Raw genomic sequence first — 18,417 nt, forward strand, 5'->3', positions numbered from 1 at the left:
CGATCAAAAAAATTCTAGTGCAAAAATAAAAAAAAATAAAAAAACTTCAATCGATTTAATCAGCGATTAATCCAACTATAGAGTTGCTTGAATCACTGAAAAATTTATTCTAATTAGTCGTCGTCCTTAATTTAATCTTGCTTTCCATGTATTATACAACAAAAAATTATTCTGCTTTAACAAAGTATAATAATATAATGTGAATATTTTTTGATAAATTAATTGTCAATTAAGTTAAATCCCATTGTTTGAAATCGCTGTATCTAATTGATGTCATTCAACACGTTAATTACAAACTACTCTTTAGGAACTTATTTTTAAATTCTGTTACACATATATAATTTTTCTAGAGGGTGATTCATTTTTAATCTTAACAAGCAAACATTTTCGAAATATTTATCTATCAAGATTAAATTGAATCATCCCGTATAACAAAAAAAATCAAGAAGCATCTTTAATAACTTAAATTCAATTTTTTCGAATTTTAAATAAATATATTCGGATTAATAATCTGAATATATTTATTTATCCTTTTCTTTTTATAAAAATATCTGCATAAAAAAATATTATTAAAAATCCTAAATAAATTAATGTACATAAATTTTCTATTCTGCAAATAAATAAATTTTTTTACAGTTCATGAAAATCGTGAGTCTTTTATTTCGAATAACATCTTAAAATAATTTGAATCTTAATATATGTATTATGAATTGGATGAAGCATTTCTTTTTTACTATCTCCAAACGGATATTGATCTTTATTTCCAAGGTAAATAAGTATCTCTGCTTGTATCTAAAAGCTATCTGTATGCAATCGAAACCAAAAGAAGATATGCGTTCATCGATTCCGATGAACAAACTGACGCAAGTCTAATTCTAACGGCTCATGTTTGTCCGTCGTAACTATGACTACAACTTGCTAAGTTAAGAGAGAAATATCGTGTTGGAGACATACGACGTTCCTATAGGAAATACTCGATCGGCATAAGTGTGCAAATTCACGACGACGTTAGAGACAAACCTGGCGAAATGAATGATAAGGACGACAGTGCTTGGGTGTTCGACTCCTTGATCGGATTTTTGCAAGGTCCTATTTGGTCCTCGCCCCTTTTGAGCTTCATCGAGGAAAAGTCCCTCGGTTCGTACAGTCATTGGAAATACTTTTCTTTTGACAAATCTCATCAGTTCTTCGAGTAAAAGGATCATATACCCAGATAGCAAAGCCTGTCTCGGCAAAGTCGCACAAATCTGTGATTGCTAATTATGATGCTGGTAACTTGCCATAAATTTGTCTTCAATGATTTCGAATATTATCGATATACCGACATTATAGCAACATGCAGACAATGTGTATATATATTACCAGTAGTTTAACAGCAAGATAACTGTATCAATATTATCTTGCGTTGTCGGCAATATGACGACATTATATGATGCTGCGCATATTATTATGGCAATATGATGGCAATAGTACGAATTTTAACGATTTTAAAATTGTCGGCAAATTGCTGACAATTTGCTATTCAATGTTATCATATCGTGAAGACATTGTTGTCCAATAAATAAAGATTTAGTTTGCTGCAATTCTGATAACAATACATAGCAAGCGACAAGATAGACACGTTGTTATCTGGATATTATATGAAAAATTGAATCCTGGAAATGAGTTAGTTTTTACAAATAATGTAACTTATAATGTAGACAAAAAGATCATAAACATGAGGCTCAATGGGTGCTTTCCATTTGATGATACAAATCAATATAAATGTCGTTCTATCTTTGTTACTCTTTGAATGGTAAGAAAAACAGAATGATAGCTTATGTCTTGTATCACTAAAATGGAAAGTCCTCATTAAAAATAAATTTTGAGCTATAATACTTTGAGTTTTACATCTCTGATACATCAGTTCAAAAATATCTTTTGTTCATCACATTATAAGTTATATATTATATAAAAAACTGACTCATTTCACCAAATTTTCTATATAATTAGTACGAGAGCCTTTTTTAATGTAGAAAGAATAAAGAGAAATCTTATAGTGTGGCTTGTAACGGAAGTACCATACACACATTCGTGTAAATTAATATCTTTCAGAATGTGTTCGTATAATTTCTTCGTAATGGAAGTAGAAGTCGTAGAATTGGAAAACTTTTCACCGAATGTTGTATAATATAAGGCGCATTTATTTGTAGTAAAATAAATAAATATTTTATAAAGTCTTTCCAATAATTGTAGTTTTCGAGGCTAACACCGAAGATTGCGAAGAGTATCGGAAAATATATCAGGAGTACAAAAACTTGGTCGACTTGCTGCTTGGATGCTTTATGGAAGATATGGGTATCACACCGGAACAATTCGAACACGCATGCACCGTTAACAGAGATACAAAGATCCCAATACATTTTCAACAAGTATGACCATTACACATACATCCATAATGTCTGTATAAAGAATTACGTTTTACTCGTGCTTTGTTTCAAAAGATTAAAATCGAGATTGTTTTCGCGACATTAAAAAAAAAAGAAGATTGACATTGTATATAATATTTAAAGATTTTTGGTGCGTTTGGGGAGACGCTATTAGCGCTTTTATCATTCTATCTTGATTGTTTATTAGACGTAAAACAAAGATACAATGATACAAATAGCGCTAATAGCGGCTCTCCAAATGCATCTTATAATACAAAAAAATAAATTTTAGTTCATGAAAATTACACGATATAATTTATCTGTATTTTGTATCCATCGTTCTTTTCCTAAAAATTATATCACCGCATATTTTACAGAATCTATTCGAACAGATATGGGCGGCAAATGAGTATGAAATATTCAAAAGAATGATGACACAAAAGAACTTGGAGCTCCAGCTGCAAGCGCTAAATATGATCGAACAAAAATACGGTCTCACACCTGCCTCTCTCGTATACGAAACTGATGGCTTTCTTGATGACGAACTGGTCATGGAGGATTTGATACAGTACGTTATATCGTAAATATATCAATAAACTAGTCAATATGTCTACTGGAGGCGTACAAGAATTAGAGATGTTTGTAAAAATTGGAACAGTTTTTGTGTCGGAGGAATCATGTATCTTTCATATATGTGCACAGCAAACGTGTTCTGGAAGATCAAAGCGAAGAAGAACCAGGTATATCCTCAGGAACAACATTGATCGCTGAACACGAGCGATTAGCTGCCGAATATCACAATGAAAGAGCGTTATTGGAAGAAGCATTAAGAAAATCGAAAGATGATTCCAGGAATACTTCGGATGACGAGTCAACGGAAGAAGTTGAGTGTGCTACCATATCGGTTGAGAAAAAGTCATTAGATAAACTTCAACTTAAGAAGAACGAGCCTCTCAAACCAATACCGACTTCAAAAAAGAAAGCTGATGAAGACGAGGTATTTACTTTTGATTTACTTGTATTTATGTGATATCAATACACGTACAAATAATTTTCGTACAAATAAATAGATAAATGAAACGTATAAATAAATAGACAAATGAACATGACTAGAAGATTTTAATCTACAATATAATATGTATGAAAATAAAAATATATTGTATTGCTTCCATTTTGCAGATGAATACAGAAGATATTAAAAAGAGGCAAGAATATCTGAAAGCCAGGCGAGATAAACTTGTGGCTTTAAAAAAGGAAGCTAGGAGCCATCAGCTAGAAATGAACAAAACTCGTCCGAGCTCCGCTAGAACAGTTGCTGAAGCAACTCTGAAAGGAGAACAAGAATTGGAAGTAGCGCAAGTTATAGATCCTTCAATACTTCAAGTACGAAGGGCTCTAGCAGCTCGATTGAAAGCTGAAGTTGTGCATAAATAATTTTAATTTTGCATTATATATATATATATACATATATATATAAAATATATATTATACAATATATTAGTTTTTCATAATTAACTGTAGAAGTCTTAAGCTTGCAATTCCAATAAAGTGCTTCACACAAAAGAAATAACACAAATTAAATAATTATGATATCTAGAAAAGTAGTATATGTAAAGTTGTATTTAGTCTGCGAGAAATGTATGAAAACCTACAAGTTGTTTTTATATTTTTATGTCCTGTCATTTTAAGAAAACTTTTATTCCTAATATTTTCATACAGAATAAACAAAACAAAACTTATTTAATATCTGCAAATACATCCATGTATTTTATCTTATTAAAGTCTGATTTTTTAAACAAAACTACGTTTAATAAAAAAAATACTGCATTTTAAATATTTTTCCTCACAATCAGTATTATATATAATAATATATTTGTATAAGTATAAAATATTCAATAAGAACTTTTTAAAGTGCACGTTTATAAATATAAATATACAAAAAAGTATTATGAAATAATATTTAAAGAACTCCAATTATTTCACAAAATTAGATTAAGTCATGTTAATTATCAAACATAAATTGTGTTTCTGTATTCAACAGGAATTTAAAGTAAATATTAAGGTAGATTATTTTTGCTACCAAGTATTCATCTAATTTTAAATTTTATTTAATTAAATACTTTTCGCACCTCTACAACACACTGTATTTGTATAACACACATTTATCATTCTCACTTTTTTGTAACTACTTTCTAATAAATGAAACGGATTCATAGCATAATACCAGCAATAAGTACACTAAACATATAAATATCTAACTTTTCTTATTATTTAATGAAATATTAACGTATATTTTTCTCTGTAGAATAATAGAAATCAATATCTATCTGCAGCAAGCAAAAATAAATTCTTTTTATCATGAAATATATACATATATATAAATGTATCATCAATATTTATATTAATACCTATCATTAATATTTATATTAATACCTATTTTTATAACTATAATTAATATTTAAGTTAAATTTAATTAATTCTTCCTATTGCTGCAGATATCGCTCTATTTAATACTACAATAGTATTCAACTAATAATTTTGAATATTAGAAGTGAACTGTTCGCTATAACCAAGTTAGAATTTGATTATACAATATTAGGCAAAAAATTCATAAAAGTTAAGCAACTTTCTGTATAATAGTTGCGCGTTTTGTGCTATGAATCCTGCATTTAGATATCACTTTTGTTGCCTGATTATTTCTTTCATTCCCCAGTAGAATAAAATGCAAAATATCCTTTTTCAATTACAATTCATTCACTTATTACCATAATACACACAGGATTGTATATCTTATACTTGCTCTTAATTCACAAAATTCTCGAATAGCTTTTCATATAAAAAGATTTCTTTTTCTGCATATATATATATATATATATATATATATATATATATATATATATATATATGTATATATATACTCTCAAAAAGAAAAAGCTTATCTTGTTTTATTATATAATTAAAACGCATGCTAGTGTTAGCATGTGATATTGTACAATGTGTGCACGTCTCGACATATTTTCTTCTTTTAATGTTATATCAATGTGACGGTTGAAAAATGTATGTTGCGATCTCGGCGACGGTTCTGAGGCAGAATGTTTTAAACTGTCATATTATATGTTCAAAGTTATATTATGTAATAATATTATAATAAATATGAAATATTGTATTAATAGAAGACATGATAAAACACCAACATTTTCAGAGCAGCCAATAAATATGAGATTATAATGATCTTGTGCTAGCAAATTTATTTGGATTTATTTTACTTCCTATTAAAAGTGTATTTTTATTCTACAAATATGAATTTGTAACAAGAAAATATATTTGCTCGTTCTATTTTTTAATTTAATATAATGCATATTAATAAATGTTAATAAAAAATAGAAACAAAAATATCGAAGCTTGTAAATAATAAAGAATATTATTGATGATAAAATGTATGATAAGAACGTAACACACTCTGTACAAATGTATATCAAATTTCTCAATTTAAATAGCACGTGATCGCATTTTTACTCTCTAGTATCACTTAGATGTTAATTCATTTGTTCTTTTTTTTTTACTTACATTCTTTACGCCCAATAACATTCTAGGCTTAATATCTGTTTTTTTTATTATCGAATAAATTGTGGATATATGTAAAACACATAAAGAACAACATTACTCAGCATTACCTTACTTAACTAATTAATATTAGCCTTTGTTACACTTCTTTTTGTGATCAGTCCAAATGCACAACATTTTATGTACATGTATCACTCAGCTCCAGCAAATTTGCCTACTCAGATATTCACAATTTATTTATTTTGCGATTGAATTAACGTCTGAATCCCTTTCGCTATAAGAGTTAATATATATGTATATGTGTACATGTGTATCTTCACTGCAATATTTCAAGTTTTGCATTATGTACTTACAGTCCTAAAGCAGTCTTGGAAATTCTTTCGGGTATTAGGCATATTATTGAAAAATCTGTACATTAATTTGTAATATTTTTCTGTAAAATCAACTCAATAAAAAAATGATAAAAATTAAAATCATTAATGTAATACGTTATAGGAATTATATGACAAATGCTAAATTTAAATTTTCATTGTCAACTTTACCGCTTGCATAAATGGACCAAAAGAAGTAGACTTTTTTTCTGGAACTGATTCAAATATATAAATTTAGTCTTCTCACATGATGACTGTAAAGTAAAACTTAAATTTCAATTTAAAGCGATTATATATATCTAATTGAAAATATTATTTACTTCTGTAAGATGAAATTATTTATTATAACACTTCAGCTCTTGTTAAATTTAATAGCGTAAACACAAATTAAAAATTCATATTGCATCCTCTGTGACACTATTTTTGTATCCAATATATAAATTATACGTTATATTATAAACATGTTCATAATTTAACAAAGCTAAATCGTATATAAGTCTATTTTTACAAAGCGCTTTTCTGTCATTCTTGGCTGTGCCCATCATGTAAATACGAACAATATATTTTATACATAAGCCTAATATTCCGCGATACATTTATGTTATACTTTACACATCAAGGATTAACATTGGGCATGAAGTGCAGACTGATAAATATACATAAATCAAATATTTATTGTACAATTACTACTACTTACATTGACAACCGAAAATTTATTGAAAGTATTTCAAAGGCAACTGAATCCTTAAAGAAATTGCATATTTCTGTTTAATCCATGAGTGTGGTTGTTTTACAATCGTTACAAATATACATATATATACAAACTAAATACTACGTCCGTTGAACTGGATAAAGTTTCATAGTGCCTGACCCATTGAATCTTTCTCTCTCTCTCTCTCTCTCTTTCTTTATTGCCCAGCGGGCGATAAGAAACTTACGAATGGCAAAATGAAACGTTCGGTTATTTTTGTGCGGTACATCATGTACTCTTTGTCTTCTCCGAATTCGGTCTTACAACATATTGTAAGTTCTCCTTGACAGACTTACGAGATAACTATGATACACTGTGATTACAGTTTAGTCACAGCTCAACTGTGACGCATTTCAGTTTAACTGTGACATATTCCAGTTTATCAATGTACTTACTAAGCACACGTTTCATTCTCCTGTATCTGTAAGTCACTGAACTTGGCTAATTTTGGCCAATCTTCTTAGACTATTCATAATATCCGTGAGATTATCTTTCCTAATGCACAAAATGTTTCCAGACAAGTGGAATGGACTCTTTCTATGTGATTCATTTAGTATCTCTTATTTTTTTTAACGCATTATACAATAAATCATGCTACATCGTATTATGCCACAATACTACACTGTTCGTTTCATTAAAGAAAGTTTATGCTTCCTTTGTTTTATCGATACACTCTGTCGATATAGCTTATTTAGTTTTCAATCACACCATATTTAAGTTTCACATACTATACACGTGTCACAGACAGACCTATGGGTGCCCACCATACATTTTTTTAAAAGCACTCTTATTGTTGTATCCATTCCTTAGCAATAAGCTCAATTTATGTCTCTTCCGACAACGAGAGAATAAATCTGTTTTTACATATAGAAGGGGCATGAAATGATAATAGCAATTAAAAATCACAAATGTTTTTGTTGTTTTTAAGTTTGCCTACTATGACAATCGTTGTCGTTTTGGGGAAGGACTTAATTCTGAATCTTCGTCCTCCTCATCCGAATCTCCTTCATAATCGACTAATCCCTAGAAATAAATAAAATTTATATAAATTTTATAAAATCTAGAAATTAACATAAAATCATTTATTGATACAAATTTAAAATCCAATTTAATTACTACAAGGATTTCAATATCAATAATTTTTAATTGCATATAAAAACTGATGCTGTGCGACTATTATATCTCTTGTTTTACCTTTTTAAATAGTGCTGTTCCCGTTTTTTCCACAGTATCAATAGCTGGAGAAGGATTTATTTCCGAAGCAATTGGCGATTCATTCGTTGTTGATGAGCTGTTATTGATCTGTGGTTGTTGTGAGGTAATATTATTATTAGCAGTATTGTTATTTAATACAGACTGCTGTTGCTGTTGTTGCTGATGACTTTTAGAATCTGTAATAAAATTAAGGGTAATAATGTATAATAATAGAAGGATTAAGGGTAATAATAATGTAATAATAGGATTAAAATTTGAAAATAATGATTTTCAATGAAAAATTTTAATAGAAATTGGAAATAGGTCTTATTGTGCTATTATTGGCTCACCTTCGTCAAACTCTTCTTCTTCATTAAACCATAATTCCTCTTCCTCGTCTAGCTGCCTCTGGTCCCTTCGATACCGACTGTTTCGTAAGATCGATGGGACACTATATATAAATAATTTTATTAAATTACAAAAATATATTTTTATAAAAATGATTATGCTATCAGTTCAGTAGTAATTTGTAATATAATATGTTCCATATAATTGGGTTTTTTATCTTCTTTTCATTATAAATATAGTAAAAAAATATATCAATATATACCTGTCAATTGTAGCTCTATCACGATCTTTCAACTTGTCTTGATGTTGTTCATACCTTAACTTTAATGCTTTAAATGTTTGTACATAATCAATTGCTTCCAATTCCTTTGAGAAGTTTTCAACAACATTTGAACATAGTGATTTAATATCCTCCTGAAACATAGTAAAAGATATAAATTATAGTATAATATTATAAATTCTTTCTAATATATTATATTATTTATTAAACAAAGTAAAAACAATCATTACTTACCAATTTGATAAATTCAAACATTTCCAATATAGCCGAATCTAAGAGATTGTATCTGCCATTGTTTCTTACAAATGCATCAAATACAGGTGCAAACAAGTTGCCCTTAGTTATATACCTATTATAAAACTCATCCTTTAATGCTATAATCTTTCTCATAAACCTTAATGCACATAGTACTAGAAATGTGTGTGTTGATTTCATTAAAACCAATATTCTTCTAAGTAAATCTTTACTCAATATGCAGTTTTTAATGTGATACGTATGGTGCTCCACACAGAATGATAACAATTCCAAGATCAATCCCAAAAGTTGTACTGTTCTATAATCCTCTCTCGCAGGTCGTTCTCCAATTGTGTTTGCCAGAAGAGGGGCTATTAGAGTAACGATACTATTCTTGTAGAAGTAATTTAAGAAATCAGTCTTTTCTGATTTGTTAACAGAAGCCAACATGTTTTCTGGGTCCAAAAGTAAACGCAGTACACCAGCCAACTGCACCGCTCCACCCAACTCAGGATCACTATCTCCAACAAGTTGAGCAACTATTACATTTACTAACATTTGGTCCTGTTCCGTGTTGTTTATTTGTTGTAATGTATAATCTCGTACAACACTTGGAGAGTATTCCACGATATAAGTTAAAATATCTATACTAGCTGTTTTTGTCTGTGCATCATTCATTGCCAAAGTAATTTCTAAAGCAGGGAGTATACCAAGTGCTGTTAATGTTTTATAAAACCCTTCTTTTCCTTGTGGCTGAAGATTTTGCGAAAAGTTGCAAAATTCTTTTAAAAAAAGGACTAAATCGCGTCTTTTGCTATCTAAAGTCGCTTCGTCCGTTAACTGACGAAAAAGTTCAGTAAGAAATTTTTCATCATCCTGTATCAAAGTTACTATTTCAACTTTATTGAAGAATATAAAACTACTCAATGTACTCAGCATGTTGTCCTCAAATACACTTGGAGTTGGCAGCACTACGTCTTGAATGTATTGAACTCTATATGTTTGATGGATTTTAGCTAATAGTTCAGTATTTGTAATAGGAATTGCTTGTTTAAATCTGGCTAGCTCTTTAAGATAGTCTCTATGCTTCTTTGGCTGAGATAACGTTGGCTCGTACTCCAGGCAGCCAACAACATCGAAAATTGTATCATCGCTGAACATAACTTCAAACAATCCATTTTTATTGAGTAAGAAAATATTTTTGAATATATCGTAAAGATGATGTAAACCCTCAATATTTTCTAAATCCTCGCATGTATGAAAAAGATTTAGCAATTTCTTAATGTAACCTTCGGATTCTAGTGCCACTGCTAATTTCTCTTTTCTCATTGGGGACGTTAAACAATTTTCTATGAGCTCATTAATATCTTCCAATCGACTAAGTTCACAGGGAGGTAATTCGATAGGCGGTGCAGCATCTGACATATCATCAAATCGCTCATCTTCAGATTCTTCCACAATGTCTTGTGTAATTTCTACAGATGGATCTTTGCCTTGAACCTGACAAATCTTCTCCCATATTTCGTCACAGCCAGCTTTTTCTTGAAAACTTAAGGCTAAGTCGAAATTATCTCCTTCAGACCATACTATCAAAGTATCCTAAAATCATACATATATTTACTTATACATCACACACACGCACGCACGCATGCACGCACGCACGCACGCACGCACGCACGCACACGCACGCACGCACACGCACGCACGCATGCACGCACGCACGCACGCACGCACGCACGCACACGCACGCACGCACACGCACGCACACACGCGCGCGCGCGTGTATATGTTGTCATGCATAAATTATAATTTATTTAATACATTAATATGTATAATATAAAAAATATTAATTTCTTTTTTAATACAAAAACACATTTTATAATTAGAAAATATGCAACATTAAAAAAAATTTGATTAAAAAAATTTTTATGAGTAAATTATATACATTCATCTATTCATCTAGTTTTCACAAATTAGATTAGAATATTTATATATACAAGATGTATATATTTTATATACAAGATTGCCGAAAATAATAGCATATTTAATTATCAATATTGATTATGCTTGAAAAATCATAGACATCTCTCTCTCTCTCTCTCTCTCTCTCTCTCTCTCTCTCTCTCTCTCTCTCTCTCTCTCATAAGAAAGACAAATTCATAAAATCTTTTAATACCTGTTGTTTCTGATATGCTGTATCAGGTTGTATTTTACTCTCGAGCAGAAGAGATCCATCGCTTTCCGCTCTTACCATTAGGGAAATCCCCTTTAATCTCTCTACATAAGAAGAGGAAACATGACCTGTACCACGATCATCCCATTGTCTATCTGCATTAAGAGCATATAGTTTTACTCTTCTACGTGTGTCCGTCATATTGTAAAACTAATTAGTGCACTGTCTGTATCACCAATTCTTCCGCATGCCTTTCTCAATTCAATCTTTGGTTTTCTCGGCAGTTATCTCTACGAGATAATTTTCAAATACCTGTTGGAACAATGTATGGACAGAAATCTAGATATGTTAGACTTCTGCATGCCCTTCAAGATTTATTAGTATTGCATCATACGTATAATAAACAAGATGTTTGGTAATGCGTTAGTGTCTCTCTCTCTCTACTGAAAGACAGTGCATGAAAAGCCACGTTCAGCGTCCACAACTTTCAGGTGAATAATCTCGTGCGATGGATAATGAGCATAAGCTATACTAGTCGGTTCCTAATTGGATCAGCCGACAATCATATGCATGCTCCTTGAAACAGTGAACTTGATGAATAGCACGAGTAATGGATGCTTGTCATGGATGAACGTGGAGAGTTTCTCCTGGAGTCTTTTTTTCTCACTGCGTCCACGAGTCGCGTCAACGCGACGTTTACCGGACAAATCGTAGGTTTAAACAAACCGATCCCTCGAAGGAGAGCTCGATCCAGCAGGCAGATCGTGCGCGGGAAAAGATCTCGTGTCCGCGACACTCTCACGTGTCGCAGCGGCCGCGACGAATCGGGATGTACGCGACAGTTTAGACTCGTCGTCCCGACCGGCACGACGACGAGACTCTCCAGCTTGGATACCGATACTTTTGGTTAGTGAATGTTGCGCATGTGAATCTTTCCACTCCGCTGTGTACAATTCCTCTTCCCGCGACGACAGCGGCGGTGGCGGCGGCGGCGGCGGCGATAGCAGCGGTGGCGGCGGCGGCGGTGGAGGCAGCGACGGCGGCAGCGGCAACGACGAAACCGTGGTATTACCTGATAGCCACTCCCGCGATATAGACGCTCACAGGAACACGATTAACTCATGCGAATACCCGTGACAGTCGCCGTCGGCTCGCATCGCCGCTCGCACCCTTTTCCCCTGAGCTGCACACTCTAAAATTGACATAGACACCGAACAGCCACAACACTACATTCCGCCATGATAGATCATAACAACGCGCCACGGGGTTCACCGCGTGACACGCAAGGACGCATAGCGCGAGATTTGAACGATGTCGACGGACTTTCGAACAATTCTTAAATCACTCTCTCTTTCTCTCTCTCTCTCTCTCTTCCTTCGTGAATCTTGTAAATCCGGTCTTTTTTTGTTCTTTTTTTTTAATAAAATATTAAGCCTCGATTTTTCGCCGTTGTCTTTGTTGACTTTGTCTTATCTTTTGAATCTCGATGGCCAGAGAAAACTCGATGCGTTTCTCGTAGTATCTAAATCATGTAAGACGACGGCAGCGATGACCTCGAGAATCACGCCGTCGGTAAAGCCAAGTGCCAGCGAACGTACGAGTTTCGTTTGCAGACTTCTGCGACTTTGCAGTCTTTTCATTGCGATGAATCGAGACTTTTTTTTCAGATGCGCTTCGCACGCGCGCAACGATCGCCTCGTATGCTGCCACGATGCGATGATTTCATCTCCGCGCGGATGCATTTTCTCCAGAATCCGGGTTCTTCGATTTCTGACGTCACGGTCAAAGATGGCCGGACGACTTCTCGAAGTAATCGAAGTGATATGACTCGGAAATTATTAATGTCGAGTAATAATTATAATGTTCCCTGTGTTTGCGCGCGCACGCATTTATGATATTCGAAGAATAATATAATATACATGTTTGTATTTATTTAATATTCATAATAATCGTCCAGAGCGAATCTGACTGATTTTCCTCTTGAAATATCAAATTATGATAATTTTCTTTATTAAAAACGAGGCGATAATTGGACTTTCACATATATAGTAGTATTTGATTCGATAACGGCTCGAAAAGTAGACCGATCTCGCTGATGACATCGTTATGTCATCGCGATATCTCTTAAATTTACAACTTGGTAGTTCGGTACACCAGTAATCGTTCGGATATCACATTTTTCTCTTTTCTCGCTCCTCTGCAGAAACAGCGATAATTTTATTGAAAAAAATATAAGATACTGTGCATACGTAATACAGGCGACATCTCGGTAGGAATCGCAGAAATACGGTTGCTATATTCGATAGAACAATTAAAAAAACAATTAGGACACTGAAAATTAATGTATAAAACGAATTTGCGAATGTTATGAATTATGATAAATTATCAGGCGTTATTAATGTTTATCGAGGAAGTTATTTCTACATGTTAATGTTGTTGCATACTCCGCTTTATGAAACCGAGTGTGCGCATTTTCGAGATGTTAAAATGAGGTTATAAATATCTTTCGATTGATCAATAAAACTTGGCGAATGCATTAATGTCAGTCAGTTTTCTTCTATATCATGTGGAGTACATTGCTTTAAATTGTTTTAATCGCGTATTTATTATTAGATCGATAGCTCTTGTCACAAATATGTTAAACATTATATTGACATTAGCAAGAATGTCACATCGCGATTGACCAGTATCCATTGTTAAATAATATACGTAAAATATCTATTAAAAATTAACAATACATTTTTCTCTTAAGGATAAATTTTTTTTTATAATACTTGCTCATTGCTATTAATTATAAAAAAATAAATACGATATATAATCTACGACTGTATAAAATTGAAATAGCTCGTATAGATTAAACAGATTATAAATAATCGTTTGAAAAAAAACTTTATGTAAAAATTTCATTTTTTTAAATAGAGTTATTTAAAAAAATTTTAAAAGTTTAATTATTTATATATCACAACTATAGTGTCTCTTTTCTGAATAATCTGGAATCGAAGTCAGTTTTTAATTCAAACAGTTAGTATCGAAAATTGAATAAAATATCCAGTCCGGACTAATAGTATTAATAATAATGTTGATGTAATAATAAAAGAGAAATATAAAACAATTTACTCATAGACTGAGCTAAAGTTTATGTCCCTGCATTTCTCTTTTTATACATATTCTTTCTGCACTTTTAGTTAAATCTTAATTCTATAACAATTATCTCTAAACATATACTTTTATGCATTATTCATATTGTTAAAAAAAAAAAAAAGAAATATGTCGATAAATAAATTATATACATTGGCTAATTATGAGAAATGATTATACTGTTTATCATGATAGTATCGGTATGTTGTCTTGGTTTTATGAAAGGATGAAACATACAAAAATATGGCGTATTTACATGACAATATAATTATAAATGTACATAAGAAATTTCCATATATTAAAGCTTAGGGATAAAGGTACTCAAATACATGTTTATGCAAAGAACATGAAATTAATTTTAAGGTTTCATGTAGTTTCATGAGAAATACTCTCGTACAATTGTAAAGATTATATAGATAGCAAGAAAATCTGTAATTATTTACAGGTAAACACATTTATAAATCTGAAAATTATAATCAAGTATAATAAGTCAATGGAATTAATTCCTTACATTTTATATGCACTCTGGTATAATAATTTACAAAAAGAAAGACAAAAAATTGTCATTCCTATAAAACCATTCTTCCATGTGATTATGATTGTTGGTAGTATAACAGTTTGCAATTTGAGTCTCAAGCTTTCAGTCTCGGTTATCACTAAATTCTGGATTTAATAATCACTGAAGATTTTTTACAAACAGCCTTATTAGTGTTTAAAACATTAACTGCCTTTTAATCCCAAACAATATCGAATATCTCGTCTTATCCCGTCTCAATCACAAAATCCAAACTTTAGCTTTATACAGTCCTCAATTATTGACCGTTTGCGTTAATTGAGGCCGATAATAAACCAAGTTAAAAACTATTATGTTACATAAGTTATCACACAATTTTATTTTTATTTATTCTGTTGGTGGAGGTGAAAATTTTTGTAACCTACGTCTGCGCAGCATTTCTTGTTCGCTTGAAGATTCAGTCCTAGATAAGTCTACTGTATCATTACATGCTGACGTGTCTTCCTTCGATATACTTGGAGTAGGAGTGTTTTCCTTCGACGTACTCGGAGTAGGAGTGTTTTCTACTTTAACTTGAGAACTATCGCTATTAATTCCATTATTTGTGTTTGCTGTACCGCTTGGACCTGGCATCGTGGATGTATCTGAGGTACTATCGGTATTGCTTGTAGAATTATTATTCACAGGAATGCTGCAATTTTAAGTCATAGGTATTTTATGTAATAAATAATAGAATTACACACACACACACACACACACACACACACACACACACACGCACACGCACGCGCGCACACACACACGCACGCACGCACGCACGCACGCACGCACGCACGCACGCACGCACGCACGCACGCACGCACGCACGCACGCACGCACGCACGCACGCACGCACGCACGCACGCACGCACGCACGCACGCACGCACGCACGCACGCACGCACGCACGCACACACACACACACACACACACGCACGCACGCGTATATATATATATATATATATACATATAATTTTTATAGAATATAATATTATAGCTCACTTAGCGGTAGCAGCTGCTGTTTGATATTGATTCATCATTGCATTGGCTGCGTCTAATAAAAGTTGAATTCTTTGCAGCGTTTGTATCCTGGCTTCAACAGCTTGCCGCAGGTTACCTTCCATCGCTCTGAGCTCTTCTTCGCTCAATTCGATTAAATTCGGTGGCGGTACAGGAATAGGTGGTAATGGTACTATTGTAGGAAACAGTGGTGGAAAAAGTGGAATATTTCCAGTAGGTGGTATTGGATTTTGAGGCGGAGTACTTCCAGCATTATTTTGAGGTTGCTGCTGTTGCTGCGGTGGCTGCTGTTGTTGCGGTTGTTGTTGCTGCTGTTGCTGTTGTGGTGGCATACCTGGAGCTGGTAATCCAGCCCAAAATACCGGGAAATGAAAGGGTGGACCTGTATTAATAAAAAGAAATAGATTAAATATGGACATAACATATATAGTACATAAAACTCAAGTACAAGAAATAACACAAAGTCATACCGATAGGATTGACACCAGGTGCTTGTGGAGGTTGCGGAGGCACCTGTGGTCCAGGCTGAGGAGGATTTTGTTGTCTAGGTCTTGTGTTGTTCGGCGTAGGCCTCAAAATGTTCAACCGACACGTCGGACATGTTTGCTGACGTTGAAACCAAGAACGTAAGCAAGCAGTATGGAAGATATGATTACACGGCAATTTTTTACTAGCTGTGACCATTTCCTCTCTGCAAATATAATGTATCAGATTACATTACAAGAAATCACACAATTTTTTGTATTTACACATACAGTCTTAATAAATCGTTTGTTATTGTTCACAATTTTATTTATTGTAATACTTACCGACATATAATGCAAACATTATCAGCAGCAGCTAATTCTTCAGTTGTTGCATCTGGATAAAGAGTATTCATATTCCTAATAGCTCTTCGAGACATTACAATATCATGAAGTGCTTTCTTGAAGTCTCGCATTGTGTAATACATAGGACGTAATGCAAATAAAGGTAATGTAAATAACTTTATCATTAAGGTCACAAAGGCAAAATAGAGGAAAACCTACAAGGAAACATTAATTTGTTAGATAAAACATATACAGAACACATATACAGAATTATAAATTAATGTAAAAATAAATAAGATTTTTACAATAATTACCTTCAATATGCCAATAATCAATTCTGTATACAACAGGAACACTGGTTTATTGTCCCAAGGAGTTTCGCTTTGTAGATCAATAGTATGCAAGACATATTTTACAGTAATATTAAAAAGAACAGTTAGTAAAATTGCATATTCAAAGCCAAACACAAGTTGTACGGAGGGACCTTTAGTGGCTGTTGTATCGTAGGCATAATTGATCATCATTATATTGATGACAAACAAAAGATTTAGTAAAGTAGCGACTCTGAGATGGAACAACCATGTTATTACCGGACTTCTTTCCATCTAAAAGATAAAAGATAATTCATTGACTACAGAATGTAATTATTACATAGAATATAATTACATAGTTATAATTACAAAAATGTAAATAATGTCAACATATAATATAATAAAAATGAATGTATGCTTGATACATGCAGAGATCCTTGTATTTTAACTGTTGATGACACAAGACTCACGTAATCAACACGGTCCTCTGCAAGCCAGTGAAATGACTTTAAGAACAAGAGGAGAGTAAATAACGCTATAAACTTAGGACTGAAGTCATCCCTGAACACTGTAAACGCCAGACATGTCTCTGTCACGGCATACCAGACTTTTTCCACTAGATGCTGCAAGGTAATGTTATAAGAAAGACAACGACGTAAGAAAATGTAAAAGGACGAGACGCTTACCTCGAGCTCGGCAGCGCGTAAGGTACCGAAAAAGATCTTTCGCAGGAAGGCGTTAATCATGAATGCAAGAATAAATCCTTGCGTGTAGATCACCTGAGTACAAATACATATGTGATAGTAAGGCATACATTCGTTAACGTGGTTTATTGAGAATGTTGAAAAAATGCTTTAAGGAAAGCTCAACTCACGGTCATGCTCGGATTAGATTTGGTTATGTGAACGACGGTCGGATAGAATTGTTTTCTTTGATAATACGCATTGCCAATAACGACGCATGTTAGCGCGGTGCTTATCAGCATGATCCCAGCCTCCCTCATTTTCGTGCCGGGCACTTTCTCGTACAGCCCGAACACCTTCCGCGTTTCCTAAGCGAATAAATCGCTGACACTTGCGTATTGCACGGAGAATTTGATCGGATCGCACGTTTCCGACGATCCTTGTACCACCTCGACAACTGTATGTGAACAAACGTATGCGCGCACACAAACAACGCCACGCTGAGAGTTGATATTAATGTGGCGCTGATATCGTGACAATATCCGTAATCGCGGTAATCTTCGAATCATTTATTCGCGTAT

The 18,417-nt window shown here is 32.9% G+C and overlaps 3 protein-coding genes across 5 annotated transcripts; 1 reads left to right on the forward strand and 2 right to left on the reverse strand.

Moving 5' to 3' along the window:
• Positions 1 to 590: 590 nt before the first annotated feature.
• LOC105143527 (cilia- and flagella-associated protein 36) lies at positions 591 to 5,080 on the forward strand. Its single transcript, XM_011051912.2, has 5 exons — positions 591 to 1,137; positions 2,236 to 2,411; positions 2,786 to 2,976; positions 3,111 to 3,405; positions 3,588 to 5,080. Exons 1-5 carry the CDS (start codon positions 1,029 to 1,031, stop codon positions 3,840 to 3,842), a joined length of 1,026 nt encoding a protein of 341 aa, XP_011050214.1. The 5' UTR covers positions 591 to 1,028; the 3' UTR covers positions 3,843 to 5,080.
• On the reverse strand, positions 4,493 to 12,597 carry flfl (serine/threonine-protein phosphatase 4 regulatory subunit 3 flfl). 3 transcript variants are annotated; one of them, XR_015544203.1, is made up of 7 exons: positions 11,327 to 12,597; positions 9,151 to 10,749; positions 8,899 to 9,050; positions 8,639 to 8,739; positions 8,289 to 8,485; positions 7,041 to 8,117; positions 4,493 to 6,558 (listed from the first exon to the last, which is right to left on the reverse strand). XR_015544203.1 is itself a non-coding variant. In XM_011051914.2 (6 exons), exons 1-6 carry the CDS (start codon positions 11,522 to 11,524, stop codon positions 8,031 to 8,033), a joined length of 2,334 nt encoding a protein of 777 aa, XP_011050216.1. In that variant the 5' UTR covers positions 11,525 to 12,597; the 3' UTR covers positions 4,493 to 8,030. The 3 variants fall into 3 exon arrangements, 1 of the variants encoding a protein (XP_011050216.1); XR_015544202.1 differs by having other exon boundaries at positions 4,493 to 6,246; positions 6,326 to 8,117; XM_011051914.2 differs by having other exon boundaries at positions 4,493 to 8,117.
• Positions 12,598 to 14,705: 2,108 nt separating this feature from the next.
• Positions 14,706 to 18,372, reverse strand: sip3 (septin interacting protein 3). The gene is made up of 8 exons (XM_011051915.2): positions 18,028 to 18,372; positions 17,840 to 17,932; positions 17,624 to 17,776; positions 17,157 to 17,447; positions 16,843 to 17,057; positions 16,504 to 16,724; positions 16,016 to 16,415; positions 14,706 to 15,666 (listed from the first exon to the last, which is right to left on the reverse strand). The coding sequence occupies exons 1-8, from the start codon at positions 18,154 to 18,156 to the stop codon at positions 15,363 to 15,365; spliced, it is 1,806 nt and encodes a 601-aa protein (XP_011050217.1). The 5' UTR covers positions 18,157 to 18,372; the 3' UTR covers positions 14,706 to 15,362.
• Positions 18,373 to 18,417: the final 45 nt, after the last annotated feature.

Source organism: Acromyrmex echinatior, chromosome 2, assembly GCF_024713525.1.
Source record: "Acromyrmex echinatior isolate Ae372 chromosome 2, ASM2471352v2, whole genome shotgun sequence".
NCBI lineage: Eukaryota > Metazoa > Arthropoda > Insecta > Hymenoptera > Formicidae > Acromyrmex > Acromyrmex echinatior.

Bases quoted from the DNA above. Each gene is read 5' to 3' on its own strand.
- sip3 (XM_011051915.2), bottom strand. From the start codon at position 18,156: ATGAGGGAGGCTGGGATCATGCTGATAAGCACCGCGCTAACATGCGTC. The intron at 17,777-17,839 runs GTAAGCGTCTCG...ATTACCTTGCAG, and splicing joins TACGCGCTGCCGAGCTCGAG to CATCTAGTGGAAAAAGTCTG. The intron at 16,416-16,503 runs GTATGACTTTGT...TTATTAATACAG, and splicing joins ACCTGGTGTCAATCCTATCG to GTCCACCCTTTCATTTCCCG.
- LOC105143527 (XM_011051912.2), top strand. From the start codon at position 1,029: ATGAATGATAAGGACGACAGTGCTTGGGTGTTCGACTCCTTGATCGGA. The intron at 2,977-3,110 runs GTACGTTATATC...ATATGTGCACAG, and splicing joins GTCATGGAGGATTTGATACA to CAAACGTGTTCTGGAAGATC. The intron at 3,406-3,587 runs GTATTTACTTTT...TCCATTTTGCAG, and splicing joins AGAAAGCTGATGAAGACGAG to ATGAATACAGAAGATATTAA.
- flfl (XM_011051914.2), bottom strand. From the start codon at position 11,524: ATGACGGACACACGTAGAAGAGTAAAACTATATGCTCTTAATGCAGAT. The intron at 8,486-8,638 runs GTGAGCCAATAA...ATTTTATTACAG, and splicing joins AGAAGAAGAGTTTGACGAAG to ATTCTAAAAGTCATCAGCAA. The intron at 8,118-8,288 runs GTAAAACAAGAG...ATTTATTTCTAG, and splicing joins GAACAGCACTATTTAAAAAG to GGATTAGTCGATTATGAAGG.